General features: G+C 40.2%; 1 protein-coding gene across 1 annotated transcript; it reads right to left on the reverse strand.

Annotated features, from left to right (window-relative positions):
• Window positions 1–11,883: 11,883 nt before the first annotated feature.
• NXNL2 (nucleoredoxin like 2) lies at window positions 11,884–19,782 on the reverse strand. Its single transcript, XM_071425932.1, has 2 exons — window positions 19,415–19,782; window positions 11,884–12,470 (listed from the first exon to the last, which is right to left on the reverse strand). Exons 1-2 carry the CDS (start codon window positions 19,714–19,716, stop codon window positions 12,302–12,304), a joined length of 471 nt encoding a protein of 156 aa, XP_071282033.1. The 5' UTR covers window positions 19,717–19,782; the 3' UTR covers window positions 11,884–12,301.
• Between the last annotated feature and the right edge of the window lie 1,596 nt (window positions 19,783–21,378).

Raw genomic sequence — 21,378 nt, forward strand, 5'->3', positions numbered from 1 at the left:
TTCAGGGCTCACATAGTGACAGATAATTTTGGAGCTTGCAGTGCCTTTGCCAAGGAACAGTCTCCCAGTTACTACTATTTCTTTTGCCAGCAAATGGTAGACCCGTTATTGAAGATTAATAGCCGCAATGCTAAATAGGTCTGTTTATATAAGAACAAGGCAGCAAACTGAGTGTGGATCGGTCAGCAGAGGGGGCAATGTGTAGGCTGGCAAAGCTCTGGAGTGCTCTGGTACTGAAGAATGGAAAACAGGGATAACATTGCCCTCTCGTGGGAAAACGCTGAAGTGGAAAGCGGCGAAGCTGCAGCGGCTGATGCCGGCAGGGTTTGTTAATCCTGCGAGTCTCGTTAAAGCAGGCGCTTAAACCTCCTGACATTTTTGTTCCATATGCTCAGGTCATTCAGAGCTGAGAATGTGTGGCATGCTACAGGACCAGGATTAAATCTTTACCAAAAAGTTCAGTGTGTTGGCTAAGGATATAACTATGAGGTTATGGCTCAGAAACATCCCCTTGAAAGCCAGATATCCGAGGTCAGGATTTTCTTTTCAGAAAGAAGAGTGAAAAGTTTAAAAAAAAAAAAAAAAAAAAAAAAAGCGTTTTAGCCTAAGAGCCATGACACAGAGCTGTGCCACTGAGAGTCAAATCCTGCTAAGATCACTTTGCTTTAAAAATATCCCCTCTGTTCTGTCTACAAGCAGTTCAGTTCATATCTCCTAAAAGTATAATTCATACTGTACAGAGTGTTGGGATGGAGGTGATTTTTGGGTTAATTTCAGAGGATTTATAAATTATTGTGGACTGTATTGAACATGTTATAGAGTGGGTTACTGTCCAGCCATGACAGTTGTGTGGACATTTAAAATGGGCTGTCCTGAGGAGTTACATTTTATAAAGAAAGTTGATTTTGATTTTTGCTCAGATCTCTTCAGAGAACCTTGTAAAAGAGGAACTATTCAACAGGTAAACTTGGGATGAAGAAGAATGAGCAAAAGCAAGAAGGAGGAGACAGGTTGAGGACAGGAAGGCTGAGGACAACCCAGCTTGCTTTTGCCTTAAGGAAAGCAGCATATTACTGGTGCCCAGGTAGGTTTCTGATGTCTATATGGTTGCAATGACAAAAATGCAGGACAGTCTCTGGATATCTTTATGAAGGAGGCACCCAGGCCTACAGGTGGGTCACTGTTAATAGCATATATAGGATTGTTGTAGTAAGCACGGCTGCCAGAATATTGTCCATTAATAAACATTCTATTCTCAACGCAAGAAAAATATTCCCACCACTTGTCATCTACTGTGGGGAGCAGCGTTAAGAACCCTGTCAAAACTATAGAGGAATAAATCACACTAGATATGTTCTGGGTTTAGAAAGGCTTGTTTTTCTTCTATTTTCCATATATATCCAAATATGCATACATGTATGTATGCATGCATGTACAAATGCGGGTAGCAACTGCAGTGACTAAGTAAAATATTACTCTCTCAAAGTCTTTGTTCAAACTGTCTCAGTTTCAAGTTATTTGGGATGGAGGACACATGAGGAGAGAACAAGCCATACCTTGTTCATACGCCAAGTAGTGCCTTGAAGATGGAACTGGCTGTTGTAAAGGTGAGATGGGCAATAAGAGATTGTACTCTAAGGTGAGATGTACGCTCTAACTGACCAGTGCACACAGAAAGAAGCTATTCAGACAGTTTGTCTTTCAGGATAACACAACAGAGAAGAAGGCAAGCACTTTTTTTAAAAAGCTAACTTTACTGTGTTTCGCCAATAAAGTGTTTAAGGACAGAAAAATGTTAGCAATAATGTACCTCTAGATAAAGCCAGCTGTGCCAAAGTTAGGAGGAAGTGTTTCAGGTCCACGTTCGATTGCCAGAGCTCAGCTGGAGGAAAGACGAGGTGCTGCAGGGGCGGAGCAGTGCCTGGGCTGGGTGCGGTGCTGAGCACAGCCCAGGGCGCAGCGCAGCACCGCGCCAGCCTCGCCCTGCCGCCGCAGCGCTGTGGTCGGAGCGGATCGGAGCTCTCTAGTGGCCCCCAGCGGCTCTTCTGAGTCCTCAAGGCTTATTCACAACACGGGAAAGAGCCAGAAGAATACCCGCTGTGTGCTCATGCTGTTACCCGGTGCAGCAATTACCTTGTGGCTCCTTCTGGTGCCTCCTGGTGACAGAACAGGGTTCCAGTATCAAAAGAGAAAGGAAGGTAGTACCTGGCCTCCCAGCTTTAACGGGGGTTTTGTCACGTCTCTGTCCCACAAACCTTAGAATGCCTAGTTGTCTGAGTGAATGGAGTGGAGCAGCTGTTCCAGTGTAACCCCATCCCTCCTGGATGCTCAGGTAACATGCAGCCTCCACTCTTGCTGTAGTCCCAGTTTGTCCTAAGACTTCCAGTGTATCCCAACTTAGAATTATATGGTTGCAAGAAAAAAAAAAAAATCTATTCCTCCTGCTCTGGATGATCCCATTCCTTTCACGTCTCCCTAAATTCCTCACCCTAAGCTGGGCATCTTCCCTTGCCTTCTCCCCCCAGCCTGAGGTCTCTGTCCAGAAGCCAGTTGGTGCCTGCTCAGCTTCTCCTGCTCTGCTGGCACAGGTACAGCTGCTCTCCCTCCCACACAAATACTCTGGCTCCTTCTTTCACAGGGGCAAAAAACCACAGGCATGAACTGCTTTTACCAGAAATCTGCCTGGACAAGACACTGAGAGCAGGAGAGGAGAACATGTCCTGGAAAAATGGACACAGTGGCCACAGAACAAGAGAATTCAAGTATGTCTTTAAGAAAATCAGCCAGTATTCTTGTCTCTTTAAATGGGCCTGGAAGGTATTTGTAGTGACTGTGCATCCTTCCTGGGTCCTACATTATGTCTGGTGTCATGTGTGCTGTGGAACTTCACCATATTTCTCGCAGTAAATGTTCTTCTCCTATACTACAACTACACATTTTTTCTTGTAGTAAGTACTCTCTCTCCTTTTTCTTTTTTAGGATATACGCACATTTGTTGGTGTAAGCATGTAACACAACTTGTTATGATGCCATTTTTCATTCATACTTCTCTGAAGAGAAAAATACAGATTTATAAAGGCTCAAGCTTATTTAGCAATTAAAGCTACAGGCCTTTTGGCTATGTTTTTTCAGACTCACAGGAAAATGTGGTTCTATCCAAATATTTCAGACCAAGGGAGTGCAACTTCTCACAGTCTCTTACAATCAACTTCTCTAACTGAAAAGCCACTATGATTTTGTGAATTATCTGTAGACTTTTTACCACAATTGCACAATGAGTCCCTGGTAACCACTGGCTTAGGAATCAAATCATACCACAATTTGTGTTCAGGTCCTGGCATTCCTGCTACAAAATTCACAGGAAACTTTTCCAGACACTTTCATTATGTCTTGTTTTCTCTCGCATTAAATTAATATAGATTACATCAGCTGCTTCCCAGGACTGTTGGGATGACTGGTGTTTTGATAATGGTGAAATCTGGGTGGATGTGACCAGAGAGGCATAGAGTGCTGTTATTAGATTTTGCCATTAAACAAACCCTTCCAGAGTAAGATTTCAGCAGAATTTAAGGAAAGAAGATTAGGAAATTTAAAAAAAAACAGCCAATAACCAAGGAACAAAGACTGCTCATCATCTTTCATTAAACTAAGTGTTTTAAAAAAATTACCTAACTGTCACAGAAAACCAGCAGATCCACCTACAAGACTTGTGCAGAAGAAAATAATTCTGCCTTTAACTGGTGCCTTGTCTTCCATGAAGTTGGGTAATGACATAGTCTGTCAAAATGTTTTTAAAAGCATAATGCTTTAGCCATTTTTGCTTGTGAAATTTTAAGCATCTCCCTGCCTATTTTACAGCTTTTCAGACTCTAATACTTGGAAGGAAAGGCTTGTTTTACAAGACTAAATTAAAACATTGATTGCTTCATTGTTTCTCAGATCATTTTTCCTAGTGGGCAAATCCTATTGTTTATTTGGAAAATAAACCTTAAAAATCAGACCTGTAGTCTGCTATTTTTCTTGTGCTTACTAATTTCTATTTGTGAATCTATTTCCTGGTTTCATACTAAAAGCAATTCTCTTCCATTTATTTTTGCAGTTATGAGTCCTAAGAGAAAAAGCATTCTGCTTCTTACCATTGCTACTTCCATCAATTTGCCTTTTCTGTTATTCTTGTATCTAGCAACACAGCTCAAAATTTCCACTTGGTGCAAAATAATGCAAGAATATTGTTGTTCCACACTTGCAATATCCAATTAAAAGAATCATAATTTCTGAGCATGTGGATCAAAATGCTGATGCTAGTACATTTTACATGGGAATAATGGCTTCTTTGCTACACTGCAGGACCTATTTTAAAATGCATTTTCTTCTGAAACTGTGGTTAATGTTTATGTAAATTGTAGAAATGTTCTCAAAGAGAAACAGGGCATAAGCTGAGAAAATGGTGTCCCTGGAGATCAATGTAATGATTGTGGTGAGATCAGTGCCAGGGAGAAATATAAATTTCTGTGCTGTGGTGAAAATCTTTCTTCAATTATTTAAATCTCCCTTAAATCCTATTTTTAGACCTAAATTTAATTTAAATGGGGCAATGGACCTTGTTCAAGCATAAGGAAGAATTTCTCTTCAAGAATCTGTCTGGTCTCATTTGGACATCTGTACATTGCAGAGATGTGTATGAATGTGATTCAGCTTTTCTCCAGAGACAATCACCTACCTAAGACAGTGGTGATGAACTAACTTTTGGAATACTCTCTACAGTTTCAGATATGCCTGTAACTAATAATGTGTTATCCTCTGAACTAGAAAGAAAAGAGGGGAGTGAATAAAAAATATTAAATGTTAAATTAATTTTAAATAGAAGCACTGTTTTACCATTGCCTTGGTTTTACACACAGAAACATGTGTTATGTTAAACTAGAAGGATGAGAAACCTGAAAAACCTCAGTTCTGCCTATTTAAATCAGATACTTACATAGGTATTGAATTTTTAACTTAATTTTCTATCCTAACTTCCAGATTCTAACTGGTCTAACTTTATATGTTCAGTTTTTACAAGGGAATCAATTTTTTTCTTTTAACATGCATTGTAACTCACAGTGAATGCAAATAAAAGTCTGCTAGATTTTCTCTTACTATGCACAGGAGATAGTGTACTTCAATATAAAAGGGTAAGTAGAAAAATGATAAATATGGATGACAAAAACTGGAGAAACAAGTGGAAAAATAAAGATTTCATGCTGAAAACTGTCAGTTTTTCAGCATAAAATTACTAGGCCAGGGATAAACCCTGCATTAACTGACCCTGTGTTTAGTGAGCCAGTGAGATTAAAAAAGCCTTTTTCCTGAGTCCTCAAGAACTGACAATCTCTTCTCTAGATAAAGCCTTTAGGTGTTCAGAGAGGAATCTGAGCATCTTACAGCCCCTGAACAGGTAGGGTTTCCTAACATGGCCTTAGCACAGAGTAAGGAGAGGGAGGATGTAACAAATAGAGTTTGCAATCTTTTTGCTCCTTCGCCTTCCCTAGAAAAGGACTAAGCCTGTCTCTTTGTTACCATTTGATGAGGATTCAAGCTTGGATTCTGTTGCTGGATTTTGGCTTCTCTATTCCATACAGAAACAGAGGGGTACGTCTGGTCCCTCCATTCTTCACCCCTGTTTGTTATTTGAGCTACTCTTGGCCTTTGGTCCACAGCAACAGATAGCAGCCTGAAGGCCAGGTCAATAGCAACTCCAGGTTAATACCTGGTCTCCTTCTCCTTTCTCCCTCCTAGTCAGGAGCAGCTGCAGATGGCTGTGCCTCTTGCTAGCTTGCATAACTCTCAAACACCCACTCCCTTACTATTTTGAGAAGAAGACCCACCCATGTTCCCCTTCAATAATCACCTGAGCCCTATCCAGCATGATAATTACACCACTCTCGTGAAAGACAGAAGAACGCTCCTGGAAGCCCAGCAATATTGGATTACCTTCATGAAGTGCAGCTGGACTGTAGCAACAAATTATTTGTCAATAAGTACAGTTTGTCAACAAGTACAGCTGAAAATAAACTGTGGCAGAACCAGACTGCACTTGAAGGTCCCATCAAGTTCTCTTCTTTACGCTCTCACAGACGAAACAAATACTTTCTAACATAGCTTCAAGAGCCCTCTCTTTTATACTGCATATTATGTTTTGGCATCTGAGCACTAGACAAGATGTTCTAGGGTGAGACTGAAAATAAATACCTCAAACTAATGTCCTCCTTCAGAGGTCAAGTGCATCATGACTTTTTAAAACACATCTGATAAGTAGATTACAAACCACAGCTGAATTTGTGAGCAAGAAACATTCTGCACGGACTCACAGAGTTGAGTGGTCAGAAATTTCCAAGCTTAAAGTACAACAGAACATAAATCACTAAGAAGTGGCCTATTAGAGGCTACTAGAGGCCTATTAGAGCCTAAGAGGCTATTGCACATTTGTGCATTCTTACACAAAATACCTGTCATACTGCAAACACAGTCTACCTCACAGATTCTGGTCAGGCAGGAGGTTATTTCAACAGGCAGAAAGGAGAAAGGTTCAGTCCTCCATCCGTACGAACCATGGCATACCACAACTCTACTAGGGTTTACATACATTTACAGCATATACAAACTGCTGTGAAGGGGAGCAGAGCAGCAGCTTTATAGAAGGGAAATGTGTTTCAGCAGATGTACCCATTTCTTTCTGATAGCCCAGAAATGTGAACTCACAGCCCTCTTCTGTCCAGCTTCTCCATCTGTGTTGCTGCTGTGTCCTTTTGACCACACCAAGGCCTGCTTTCACATACCGGCCAGAAAGTAGTTTTGGTTTGGACATTGCTAGAAGATTCAGAAAAAGTTGGTGCTTAGTCTCTCAACTTAAGCAGAAAGTCAAAGGCTTGAAGTTTTGAAATTTATTACCATCTAATTGAAGGGTTTGGAGGGGGGTTTGTTTTGGTCAATCTTGTTCATATTTAAAGAAAGTCACACCATCTTGAATGTAGGATGACTGAAACAAATACAGCAGAATTTTACTGTCACAACCCCACACTTGTTCCAGCCAAGTTCCAACTTCAAACCAATTTCAAATTTCTTTCATGATGTTACAACTACTTCAACATCAAGCAGTTAGTTCTGTCTTTCTTCTTTTCACATGTGGGACACTTCTGCCTTGGTCTCTGCAGCTGGTCTATCCCTCTGCACCCCGCACAGTAAAATCCTCCATATACTCAAAATCTTGCATGGCCTTTTAAATGTGTAATTGTTTGAATTTCTCTTGGAGGAGGTGATAATGTGTCAACTTTGAATAGAAATGGAGATATTTTTAATGTGAATACTCTTCTAATGATAGGTGTTAATTAAGGTATCACTAAAAGCAGCACTCTTCATAAGCCCAAGTAGCTGCAGCACGTAATATTGATCCAGGGAACAGAGTATGTGTTTTTCAATGTTGATAAACAAAGGATACAATCAAGATGTCTACTCATTCCCCTTGCCTGCCCTTCATTCTCTGCTCTCTTCACCAGATAGGACTATATGGGGTAGCAGCTTTATGAGGTTTTAGAGAGGACGTATCTAGATGTAGATCATGGAATTTTGCTTTGGTGATGCCAACAAGATACAGCTGCACTCTAATTTATGTGGACTGCACTGGGTCACAAAATGTGTATGCATTGGCATTACATCAGCACACCTGGAGCTTCAGAGCACCCTTCATATATGTCAACCTTCAGAGATGGTATTCAATGAGTTATTATGTATTATACTGGAAGAAGCCAGGGGCAGAGAGACAGAGTCCCTTGCACAATGAAATTGAGATTATAACCCCCAATGTACCACTTGAGGCTGGCAGTATTGCTATTAATTTCCAAGTAAGAAATAAGCATAACCAGGAGATTGCTGCATAAATGAAAAACAACTAAAAACATCCTCTTCTATGCTTAAGCAGGCATGCTACCTGTTGAAGAGAACTTAAGGCTTTGACAGTCCTGCTAGAAACCCAAGTGCCTTTCAAAACCAAACTGAAGTTACTGCCAAAGAGAATCTCAGTAAATGGCCTTGTTCTGGGACAAAGCCCCACTTATTCAAATAAAATAATTTCCTTTGAAAATAATTTTGATCCAGGCATAACAGTATTAGTAAATTTTATGTTTACATGGGAAATGTGCCCTCATGTTGCACTTGGAAAAACAGTAATCTCTGAAAAACACATCCTTGGATGTCCTGTGCATGCACTTAAGGTTATTTGTACAAGAAGGATTGGGGAGTTTTGGCTACTGCCTATACAAAATGGTTGTTTCTTGTTCTAAGAATCTATTGATTCATCAATGTCCTACAAATCCAAGTAGGCAGAGTTACTGGAACAGCCAGTACAAACACTTCCAGGACAGTGCTTATATCTATTTACAACCTGCCTACAACTTCTGTTTATCTGTTTGAATTGTTACGGCTCCCATCTCCGTTCCTGCCCAGAGAGAAGTCAACATAAGAATACCCCTGTGCCAAGTTTCTTCAACTTCTCTTTGAAGTATTTCTTTGGGACTGTACCACTATGCTTAAATGCAGGGCTTTTGGATAGAAATAGCACCTTTCACAGCACCTTCTTCCACTGACACTGACAGCATTAACTGATATCAGAAAGTCATGAGATTGATCATTAAACTTCATCCACTAGAGAAATTTAAATGACATTGAGGAGGTAAAAGCCTTAAAAGTATTTCTCTTCAGTATTGGTCATTTATATGTCCATCTTCACAGAAACTGACAGAAAAAAATTTACGGTTGCCCTTTTATGAATGTTGCCTGCAGAGAGAACACATAACAGTTAAACTCCTATCTGGTTTTAAGAAAAAACTCAGCTGTACAATAGGCAAAACAAGGTTGTGCACAGGGTGGAAATGAAATGAAAAGCAAAAATAAAACCCTGTCATGTATGTACCAACTGCTACTTATGTCCTGCAGAACAGCTGTTTGCAATCTAGATTTAACTCATACTTCAGGAAGAGCTACTGAGATTTTGCAGGTACTCTCAACTGAGAAGAAAAGTAAAAGATTAAGTTAGTGTTAAAAATGCATATCAAGATATCATGACAGCGTTTCAAGGAATTTTCAAGTACCAACTCTAGGTTTTTTTCTTCAGCCCAAAATATCATAATTGAAGAGTTTAGGTGAATAAACAGAGATTTAACACCCCCTTTCCCCCCTATTTTTAAGCACATACATTTAAATACATCATAACACTATTAAAGTTTGAAAACAGCAGCTCTGGAAGAGGAAGAAGGAAAGCTTTTTTGGGAGAAGGGTTAAGGAATAAAAGGAATAAAAGATTAAGAAAGAGAGATATTATTATTGCCTTTTTGATGTTTATTTCATGTCTGAATATGCCACCCTTTCAGCTTTGCCTCTTCCTAAAATAAGAGTCACAGGACAGCCTGCAGCACTTACCTGCAGCAAGTCTCTACAAGACTCAGGCTATTTATCAATTCACAAAGTATCAACTTACAATCCTTGCCATTTTTCATAGTAAAGTAATTGTCCATAAAGCCTACAACAAATTCAACACCACTGGTTCTTAGCAATCTTAGCATATATTGATCCATAAATTATTTACTAATAATGGACAATATCTTGTCCAGTGGAATTAGGAAGAATGCTCCTCTTCTTAATTTTTTTTTTTAGTTGACCCCTTTAAAAAGGTGCAGCATCAACAAGTATCACTATGCCGCTGCCTATTGTCGTATTTTTAAAATGAGGTGTTTTTTTCTCACTCTACTGAAAAAGTAGTAGTACTCACTAATATTCAAGGTGATGGTGACTAAATATAGAGGGTAGAAAGTCATCAGTGAACTGAAGAATTTAAGAAAGTTAAAGGGACAATTATTTACATTCTAAGATGAGTACACTGAAAGTTCCATTTCCAAAGAACACACATCCCAAGTAATAATAAGCCTTACAGCAGACCCACTTCTCTAATTTCTAGGATTTGCTTCTCTAATTTCACAAGGTATTGCTAATAAGAAAATATTTTCCACTACTCTGTACCTCATCTAGGTCAAATATGGATTATTTTAGCACTGACAAGAAAAACAATTTTCTGATATTCCAAACACTGATGTGCAAAACCAACAGTCCTTGACTGAAGTCACACCAAGCTTTTTATACCGTGTATATCTTTGTTTCATCATTATGAATTTTTAGCTGAATTTTACTTGGAACTTGTGTTACTCAGTTGGTGTCAATTATCCAAAGGGCCTAAGTCCATCTCTGTTACAAAATACTGAGTTCTTTCATATATGTGCATATGGACAAACAAGAATCAATATATCAATCATCTTGAATCAAGATATCTTGGCTGAAGTAATGCCTGATATCTGATAATAGGGTGCAGTGGATACTTTCGCTATAAAAATTGTTCCACGTTCAGGTAACCTATCTTCAAACTTTTGGAAAAACTTTGATAATTGTTTTTCTCATCTTATATTTGAAATACATCTGCTATTAGGTGGTTTCAGAACAGCAGGCAGAGCTCACATCTCACTTGCACAAAAAATTTACTAAGGAGCTTAGCATTCATTAGGAAAGACCATGAATACTAATATGGTGAGACGGCACAAATTAGAAATTGTCTGTGGTATACCCAGATGTAATTTTTAAAACAGCTAAAAGGAGCACAGAACTCACAGCTCTGCTGAACACTTTCTAGAGTTATTATTTTCCATTTAAAAATCAGTTTCTCTGGTGTACTTGCTTCTTACCTACTGTGAAGTACATGTGACTTTTTACATTTCCACTCTTCAGACAATCTTTTCCTCCTCCATTACAAGAAAATTGCACAGGTTTGTTATTAAATTATACAACTATTCACACACATTAAAATTCAGACCCTCTTTGTTAAGTTTTCTCATGGTAATAGAGACAATGGTGGATGGGGTCAGCAAGCCTATAACTGCAAATGGGACATCACAATAATGTTTTGTTTGGCTGAAGTGGTGACCCTTCTGACAGCAAAGAACTGTCTGCAGAACCAGCACACTCTGAGGAATCAGCACTCTCGGGTGCCTCACTGAAGTGCCTCCACACTAATGTGCATAGCCCAGGGGATGGACAGGCAGTCACAATTCTGGGTGCAGTTGGAGGACTGTGACCCCCTTGGGGTCACAAAGAGATTTGCGGGGATGCTACACACAACTGGAGTGCTGCAATTGATGGATGCAGGCTCTCGTGATTGAGAGCCAAAATTGAGTCAACCAGATTTCAAGTGTTAGTAATAAGTGCTTGTAATGGAAACAATAACAGCTCTGTTAAAGTCTTTAAGTTCTAATCAGCAAACACTCAGCTGGCATGGGAAGTGGGGTTTTTTTGGCTCATTAATTGCATGAATGTCTGGGCTGGGACGCCAACCATGAAGAGACAGCAAATCAAGCTCTGCTTTGGATACAACATGAGCATTCATCAGAGAGACCTGGTATAATTGTTGATGTTTGCTTCTACATATTTTGGCAAAAGAAAAGATGGAAAATGGTTTCTTCTTAACCTGACCTGATGTTTACTTGGGTGCTAACATAATAGAACCATGGAACGGCTTGTGTTGGAAAGGACCTTAAAGATCATCTAGTTCCAATCCTGTGGAATTGGAACTTAGCTTATAGGGCAAAGTTTTAAAACCCATGGTTAAGGAAAACTGAGCAGAACTATAAATAAATATAAATAAATCCCATAAAAGTAAAATAAAGTAAAATAAAGTATATTTAAAAGAATATTAAAATAGTATTTCTTCAGTACTGACAAACAAATATGTTCTATTTAAAAGTCATGACATTTTCTGATTATTCTTGTTAAGGTAGATAAGGAAATACATGAGACATATTTCATAAACAGTCATTTATTAAAGCAAACAGTTTCATTTTCTTAATAAAATGTGCTAATCACCTGAAAAAAGTCATCAATAAATAGGTTTTTTGCATTTATTTTTACTGTGTTGACTTTGCAAAGTAAGTGTTTGCATAGATTTCACAGGTTTCTATTATTACTGTCTAAACAGCCTATTCTTCTGAAGTTCTTTAGTATTATTTGGAACATTGTGCTTCATATTAAATATCACAGATAGAACAATACAACAATAATTGCATTTTATGACACTGGAATAACTGGTTCTCAAGTCAAACCCAAAATTTGTTTACAAGCAAAGGTAAATAAATAAGTCTTACCCTTCTCATTCTGAACAAAGCAAGAGTCTTTTCAGAGCTCTACCAAGTTCTCCACTATGCCTTTTCTTGCTTTATTTGTCAACATTTTAGCTGGAAAAATTCTGAAAGATATCTGCACCCTCAAGCCAGTTCCGGAAACATGACAGCCCTTTGTCTCTGATCTGCTTTCTTCCCTTGTCAGTAATGACTTCGCCAGTTTGTTTCACAATCACCAGTTTAGGAATTGCTGTTATGTTGTATTTCTTCTTCAGATCACTGTGGGAAAAAAATTAAAAATAAAACACACCATTAGGAGCATTTTAAGAAAACCCCTAGTGTCTTTACAAAGGCTGCTCTGGCCAGGACACATGGGAGAGCAGAAGTGATGAGTGCCTGGGCTTCCTCAGAGTTTGAAGCAGAGCACTGGGCACTGTAAGGAGATGAACAAGGCTGTAGCTGGAAGCCTACACAGTGAAATGTAGCTCTGAGAGTTAAGAGAGCTGCAGCATCCTTCCTGTAAATGCTCATCACTGCTGCCTGCAGTTTCCACAGGAGCAGAGGCTCTTGGAGATGTAAAAGAAGTCCATAGAAGCAAAGTTTGATATACTCTTCCACCTGTTTTTTTGCTAGCCCAAAACAGATGTAATCCTGGGTCCGTTTTACAGCACAGGAGAAGGATCTCACTTAGATTAGTATTTGATATTCATTCCCCTACAAATACACTTGAGTGTCCCATAGTGCTACTTCCTGCAATCACCATTAAAGAAAGCATGATACATCATCTTTTTGAGTAAATGGAAGAGACTGAAGATACTCCTTAAAATCCCTAAGAGAAACAAGCCTTCTACAGACAGAAAAGTGAGCAATCAAAATATTTGGAATAAGAGCCACCTGTCTGTGTTGCCAGAGAAAAAAATTTCAACACCTCCTCTGCACCTTTAGAAGAACCAGAGGACAGACACAAAACAGGCAGTAACAGAATAGCCAAATTCCAAAACACAACATCTCTCTCAAAACATACTTAAAATACTAAATGGAAATATGCTGCCTGAGCGCCATCACCACAAGCAAGAACATTTGCTGTATGACGTTCAAACACCACAGAAATTTGAGTAGGAAAAAAATGTAGACATTGCTAAAAAATGCTTTACACTAATACATAGACATTCTCAATGATTTCCTGGGAGGAAAAAAAATACTGAAAGATAAGACTGAAATGAAATACTGACCCAGATAAGGCATACCTGAAACATGCCTTCCCTTCTCTATTTTTCCTTAAGAGAAGAAAAATCAACAGGTGAAGCATACTGCTCTGCTGTTTTGTAGGCTGAGCAATAATGCAGAAAATACTATGGAAGCAGCAATAATGTGTATGGACCAGGTTTGCTTCCTCAGTGAATTGTGACATACAAGCAATCAACCAACAATCCCCACAGACCTTTCCAAAATTGCTAAAACAGGTGAAAAAACCACATTCCAAAGCAAGTATGCATAGAAGCCATGTAAAACTACTATCACCTTGTTATAGGTAGATAAGGAGACGATTGCCTGTCACAATTAAGGGATGACTATTGTGTGAGTATTAAGAAAAGTTTTAGTGATGTATAGTTATGTTATTAGAGTTTAGATGTCCTCTGTTCTCCCCATAGCTCCCTTTCCCCCTGCCCAGTATTGTGACCATGAGACAGCCTGGGTTGTCTATGTGGTAAATAGGTATGATTCGTGCTGACAAAATTGAAACAGTAATCAATATTGATACAGTAATTAATATTTCAAAATAGTAAAACAGTTAAAAGGTGTAACGCCAAGAAAGAAAGGGAGAGGAGGGGTTCCACCCCCCCCCACACCCCTTTCCTGCAGATGTTCAAGGCAGGAAAAAAAAAGAGATAACAGTTACTAAAAATTAACAGAAAGGAAAATTTGGTTGGGTCCCAGGAAAATGCTAATTATATGAGATTTATCGCTTTGATGCTTAAATATAATATTATGTTAGTTTTGGCTTACATTATACTAGCTCGGTGCGCATGTGTAACTCAAAGCTGAATTAAAGGACATTGAGGAAGAGGAGAGGCCTTCATCAGAGATGACCCCCAAAGAATGATGCAACCATCTGAAAGAGTGGAGGAGAGTGCGCAGTAAAGGTGGTGATGAGGGCAGAGGTAGAAATGTGATGAATCAAAAACGGGAGGAGATGGCATTGACATATGGCATAAAAGGGGGAATTTTTGCTTGACAAGCTTGTATGTGAGGTGGCAGGGGTTCGAGGACCCTGCACTCTGTACCTCACACTGTTATTTTTTTTTTGCTTATGTGCTATTATTGGAACCAAATTATCCCTTATTTAAACCAAATTATATTGTCAATATTTCAAGTGTATCTGATTTTATATATTCTAAGCTATTCAATTAAAATTGCTGCTACCTTTAATATTGTTTGGGTTTTTTTTTTTTTTGATGATGGGATAATTGGGCAAATATAACATCTAGGACAGGTAAAAAGAAGGCTGCACATGTGTCCCTTGCATGGGGCAGTTGGGAATGGAAAAGCTTGGTGCTTAGGGGGTGCAGCATGGCAACACCTGACCTCTAATCAAGTTACAAGAAAGCAGTTTCCACTGACAAATGGCAAAGAGGAGCTGACTGACAGAGTTTGGGAGGGGCCAGGGCTGGCTGATGCAATGCCCAGGGGTATAAAAGACTGAGCATCCATCTTGAAGACTAACTGGCTATGTGGTATGCACATATCCCATGTAGCCAGTGCTGCAGCTTTTTCCTTCGGCAGTCCTTTGTTGTATTTCTGTTAAGGTTTAATAAACCTTTTTAAATTTTCAAAGTGAGCAGCTGTTTCTCACAACCTCATACCACCTGAATGACAAACAAGATGGGTGGAAGACTTATTAAGACTTATTGGTGAACGATAAACACAATTGTATCAATCACAGACAGAGCACAAGGAGACTGAAGATACGGAATTTGCCATGGAGACTGGAATCTTACACATCACTTTCCTAAGGGAGTGCATATATCCAGCCCAGCATGGCACCTTGTTCAGAGAGCCTTAGGGCAGAAGGTTGCCTGCATCAAACCAGACTGAAGCATGCACAGATTTTGTTCACATTTGTGCGCAGCTTTCAAGATCGGCGGACCTGAAGAAGGCTCAGAAAGAGTTCTGCAGACAGTGCTTCTTAATCACTTGGTACATAGGTACATGTGCTTACAAAAATGACTATTTAAAAGTTATTAATATCATTTTCTCTGATAGGAACCTAAAATGTCATGATTCACCTCCACAAACCACATATGTCCCATGGGACTAACTCCAATGGCAACTCATGGTATCATTAAACCATAAATAGAAATAAAAACCCATGACATTAAGACTGAGGCAAACTGGAAGGCATAGCCATTGTTAGATCTTCTTATTCTTATGAGAAGGTTGGATGAAAGTTTCTGAGAGCACAGATTTTGTATTTCTAGAAAATACTGACATTAGCTGGGAGCTAGTTTTCTTCACAGCATCCTTCATGGTGTGTGCCAAAACAGCACTGATAACACACAAGTAATTTAGCTATTGCTGAACAGTTCTTATGCAGCACCAGGGCCTTTTCTGCTTCTTGCGCTACCATGCCAGTGAGTAGGCTGGTGATGCTCAAGAATCAGTGAGGAGGCACAGCTGGGACAGCTGATCTCAAACGACCAAAGGATGTTCCATACCATGTAACACTATGATTAGCTGTAAAAGCTGACGAAAGAAGGGAGGAGGGACCAACATTCAGAGCCAGGAGATTTATTTTTCCATGCAGTCATTACAGGATGAGGCTATCCTGTGCTGGAAGCTGTTAAATATCTGTCAGTGAATGGGAATTAGTGAATGAATTTCATTTCTTGATTTGCCTGTGTATCTTTACTTCTGCTTTATCTATCAAACTGTTTTTATTTCAACCCCAAAGTGTTCTCACTTTCACCATCCACATTCCCTCCGCCATCCCGTGGGGGCAGGGAGTGACCCAGCAGCTGTCTGGGTCAGGCAGAGCCTACCCAGGCTGAGCCACAACACAAGTCTCTTTATATAAGGGTTTAAGATCTATGGGCAAGAGCAGTCCTGAGATGAAAATAACATGGGACAGATATAATATAATCTTGGGAACATAAATGGTAAATTTTATACATGTGTGTAATGTGATATCTGAAAACACTTGAATTATAACAGCTTTCACTTGGAAGTGCAGTCATGTGAAAGTGATGGGCTTCTTGCTCATCTGCTTCTAGTAGTATGTCCTGTAATACCACTGTAAGTATTTTCTTTTAGCTGTGAAATTTCTGCATTGTTAAATCTTAAGTCATAAGCATGCATGTCACATGCTTGGGATTAAATTTTAAAGTGTCTGCTGAGATTTTGCAATAGCAATCTAAAAACTCTAAGAACTAGGCAATTGCTCTTAACTGCTCAGATACTTAACATTATTCTATCTTTGTTTTTTAACACCCCATCATCTCCAGGATTTCTGCAGGTGCCAACCTACCCTCATACGTAAAGCTTCCTAATATAAAATGTACATATAACCTTTTCATTTTCTTTTTATGGGCATTTTCCATGATTCTAATTTTTACTGAGCTGTACAGGACAACTCAGTAAAAACCTGCCTACCTGGAAGCCTGCAAGAACTACTGCACACACCAGGCACCCTCACAAAAACTGATGCCTTTCATCACAAGATTCAGTACAAACACAGCAGAATGTCTTTGTGTGCCATTATCAAAACATCAGTCCTATTTAACACCCTTTGTTGTTGATGTTCTGTCCAACACCTGCTTTTCCTCTCTACTACCTTCTTTCTCTTCCAAGTGTTCACTTCCTACCAGGCTGTCTTCACACTCCACTTGAAGAATCAAAATACTGCGCCTCAGGCAACAAAAAAATTTACATCAACCTCAGACAGTAAAAGGATCAGGAGCAGTATTTCCTAATCATGCCACAGACCACATAGGGTAGTAAAGGTGCAGTCCCACCTCTGGGAAATAGCCAGGACTGACAGCATGGAAGAGTCTGGAGATCCTGCTTTGAATTCAGTATTCTGTTTCTCTGAAGGTAGGCTTGACACTGCAGTGTTAGGCTCTACACACTACAAGAACGAATGTTGGCTATTTCTTAAGAAAAATTAATCACCAATGCTTCTGTTCTTGAAAAGTATTTTGGATGGCGTACTTAGAATTGGCTCTCATGTCTAGAAGAGACATCAGTCTATGCTGCAATTATGTATCTTAAACACTGAAGCAACCAGCTAGGATATCTTAACCTCACTGAAGATATTAAATGCCTTCTTTACACAGTCAAAATAACAATAGCCAATTCAATTAATTGCAATGGAACTTTAAAAATAATAATGGAATTTAAAATATTAATAATACAATTATCTTACCCATTTTGTAAAAATTATATTCTTAAATAGAACTAGTACCTAGCCAGAATTATAGTTTGGAGTAGTGACTACACATCTGCACTAAGTCTATGATTTTTAACCAGTACCCCTGACACCAAACTACCAGTTAATCCAGCCTAAGCACCTTGAAGAGCTCCACACAGTCCTTCATTGTTACACACAAGAAACACAACTCCAAAAACATTGCTTGTTCATATCCCTCTCCATTCTGTTCTTCAGTAACCACTGTGATCTCACATCATCTGGCAGGACAAGCCATGCTTCTCAACAGAACTGTGAAGGACATTACAGGATGCCACAGAAAAGCCAATTAAACAATCTCTTTGCCTCCACTCTGCATTAGTTGAGCAAGAGCAGTCAGAAATAGACCTCTAATCCACAGAGGATGAAGCTGTAAGCACATTCCCATGGGCCATGCTGAACAGCTTGCTGGGTGTGGGGACTTCAAGGGCTGCATTTCCTGATGGAAATCTGCCTGCATTCTATTATGTTTAGTAGATATCAAATACAATTACTGCCGGGGAAGATTGTAGAGAACTATGCAAAGCAATATTCAAGCCAGTGGGAAAAAGATCTAACATAAATTGGTAGTGGGCATCCAGAAATGAGCCAGGAATGGATGAAATTGTTCCTGGCTTCAAGTAATTTGCTCTTGAGTTTGTCAAACTGCACTGGAAAAACAAGATTAGCCAACATGCTCCCTGTTGAGTGAGTAGCTGGGGTGTTACACATCAGGTAGCATACTGGGGTCGATCTAGAATTAAAAGGAAAGATAGAAGTTACTAGAAGCACTAGAAAAGATTCCTTTCTTAAAATAATTGATTTGGCTGCAAGTTTTATTACCCAATCTCCATTTAAAAGTCATATTACCTTCTTGGCTGGTACCACCTGGAAAAAAAATTTCTACAATCAACTCATTTAAAGAGACGGGGGAAAAATCTCTTTATCAATATTTACATGTATTTCAGGACTCCAGTTACAGGCATTTCAGTAATCCTGAACATCTTACTTGTCCTCCTGTAATCCCAGTTTAAACGTATAGGAGCTAAATCAGATTTCTAAAAGTCATCCAAATGAGGCTCCATCCTTGACTTAGGTCATCAAAACACTTCTTGGTATCATGCTTCACCCTGTTACTTACACACATGCCCTTTCCTTTTGCTGTTTTCATGAGCAAGCTGCCTACAGGAATGTCACTTTGGAAACGGAACAGCACAGGAGTTCTACACCCCAGTACCAGGTGCAGTATGCCACCGCTAAACTCCAGCTGATACTGTATCTGTCTGAAATTCTTCACAGTTTCCTCTGCTTAAAGTAGTTCAGTTACAAGTTTTGCTGCGTCTTCATTTGCCTTTTTCCCAGAGCACTAACCTAGACAATGCAGACCAACCTTAGTAACAATTACCACCGTGCTGAAAAGCAATCACTTGATCCTCACTTGCCATTCGTTTTTACTTCGCTCATCACTTTAACACATGGGGTCTTTACTCTCTGACTCTTGTTCACAGACCTTTTAGCTTCCAAAGGAGGTGCGCAAACCCGCGTTCTTTACGTGTGGGACGGGCTAAAACCCGCGACCCAGCGGTGCGACAGCCAGCGGCGGGCGCACGGCCGGGGACGCCGCAGCCTGGGCTCCAGGCGCCCCAGCGGGAAGGCAGGCGCGGGCTAGCGGGGCACCCGCGGAGGTTCGCGGCAGCTGCTGTGTCAGGGCTGTCCGAGCGCCCCTCCGCCCCCTCCCGGCCCTCGGGGCAGCGGCGCTGGGGTGGCCGCCGGTACTCACTGCTTGTAGGGGTCGTGGAAGGGCAGCGCCAGCCAGTCCCCGTGCATGGCGCGCATGTAGCCCAGCATCTCCTCGGCGCTGTGGTCGGAGGAGATGAAGACGACCTCGAAGGGGGCGGGCGGCTCGCTCTCCTCCAGTAGCTCCGTGTAGAAGTCACAGAGGACGGGGGTGAAGTCGCGGCACGGCGAGCACCAGCCGGCGGAGAAGTACAAGCCCACGACTTTGTTCTGCAGGGCCTCTTCGGGGTCCACGCTGCGGCCATCCTTGCTGACCAGGAGCCGCCCGCTGAACACATCCACCATGCTGGCACGGCCGCGGGCCCGAGCGCTCCCCAGGGACCCTCCCTCCTTCCCCCGGCGCCGCCACACCGCCGCGACACCGCCGCCCTGCCATGGCAGCGCCGCCGCCGCCCCTTTATAGCGCCCGCCACCGCCCGGGCCCGCCCAGCGCCCCGCGCAGCCACGGAGACGCGGCCGCTTCCCCCTGGCCCTCCGAGCGCCTCCTCCTTCCATAGGAGCTCGGGGCAGCTCGAGGATTGCTCGGGGTGCCGGACCTGCCGTAAATTCAAACAGCAATCCCGTGCGCCGGGCCCCTTCAGCTCGCCATGGAGCTCACCGCCTCTCTCCTGGAGGTCTGACCACCAGCCTCTGTAATTTTGACAATAAAATTTTTATTATCAGGCGTCCTGCCCTTTCTTCTTTTTTTTTGTAGCATTAAAATTATCTGAATTCTGGATATGAAAGGAGCTGTCTATTCTCTGTCCCAGTAGATAAGAGGAATTCTCATTTTATTCCAGTGCACTTATCATGTGTTTGGGTTGAATAATGCTTTTTTCCTCCAGCTGACATTGAGTTAGAAATTAATAAAAATTGTATTACAAACAAGAAATCTTTTTTCCTGCGTAAAGCAAACTGCAAAAATGGAAATGAAAGATGATTTGGTGGTAGGGCTATTAAATTACAGTTTAATTAAAGGATCATCACGGTAGGGTGATAATCAAACTTGGTACATTTTCTCCTTTCCATGAACTGTGCAAAACCCAATTAAAGAGAATTTGTCTTAAAAAAAATTATCAGTATCCCCCAAAATAAATTCTAGTGTTTATAATGGATACTTCAAGTGTTTAATGAAGCTAGCTTAAAATTATTTCACATTAAAATGGTGTGTACAAATTCATTCTAGGATTTACTCTTCAGTTTTTCTCCTGTTTTAATCTGCAGCCTTCAAAAATCTGTCAATTTTACTTACAGAAAAGATAAAATCGTGACAAATATGTATTATGATTCAAATACTTAACACTAGAATGGAATGGTCCTTAGTTATGAAAAGTACTTGCTTGGATAAATTGCAACCAAGTTTATAGTGAAATTAAAGTCCAGTTTCTACATCTGATCATCTTCTGACCATAGAGTATGAACAGTGAGAACAGCGATACTTCAAGACAGAATTCCAGTTTAAATTTGCAAAGGAATAAATTGAGCACAAGTATTCTCCCCCACATTTATTTCCTTTTGAGGTCTTTTTGAAACATGCTTTTTTTCCGTTGACTTGACAAAAAATTTTAGTTTGTCTATGTTCTGTCCTCAGTGGAAAAGGATATGGTCTTGTTTAAAATAGTTGAAGATGTGAGAGAAAAGAGAGAAAACCCAAAGATGAACCTCAGAAGTAACACAGCAATCTTGGGTTTTTTTTCAGTAGGCTCATCAAAACTGGTTGTAGGGTCACTTTGAACTGGGAGCTGCATTCCTGCCATTTCTCTTACCCCTTTTGCCTATTACTATGAAGATTTATTGCTAATTAAAAGACTGTTTGTTTCTTGTGCAGAAGTTCACACATTTAAAAGAAAATAGTTCATTCATCATTGTTTTCTAAGAGATTCTTTTGAATTAATCTTTACAGAGCAGACGTTTTTATTTATTTCCAAGTATATCTAGACTAATATGTTACTTCAATTCTAATATTCA

This window comes from Agelaius tricolor, unplaced genomic scaffold, assembly GCF_023055355.1.
Source record: "Agelaius tricolor isolate 1412-34295 unplaced genomic scaffold, bAgeTri1.0.p SCAF_4, whole genome shotgun sequence".
Taxonomy (NCBI): Eukaryota; Metazoa; Chordata; class Aves; order Passeriformes; family Icteridae; genus Agelaius; species Agelaius tricolor.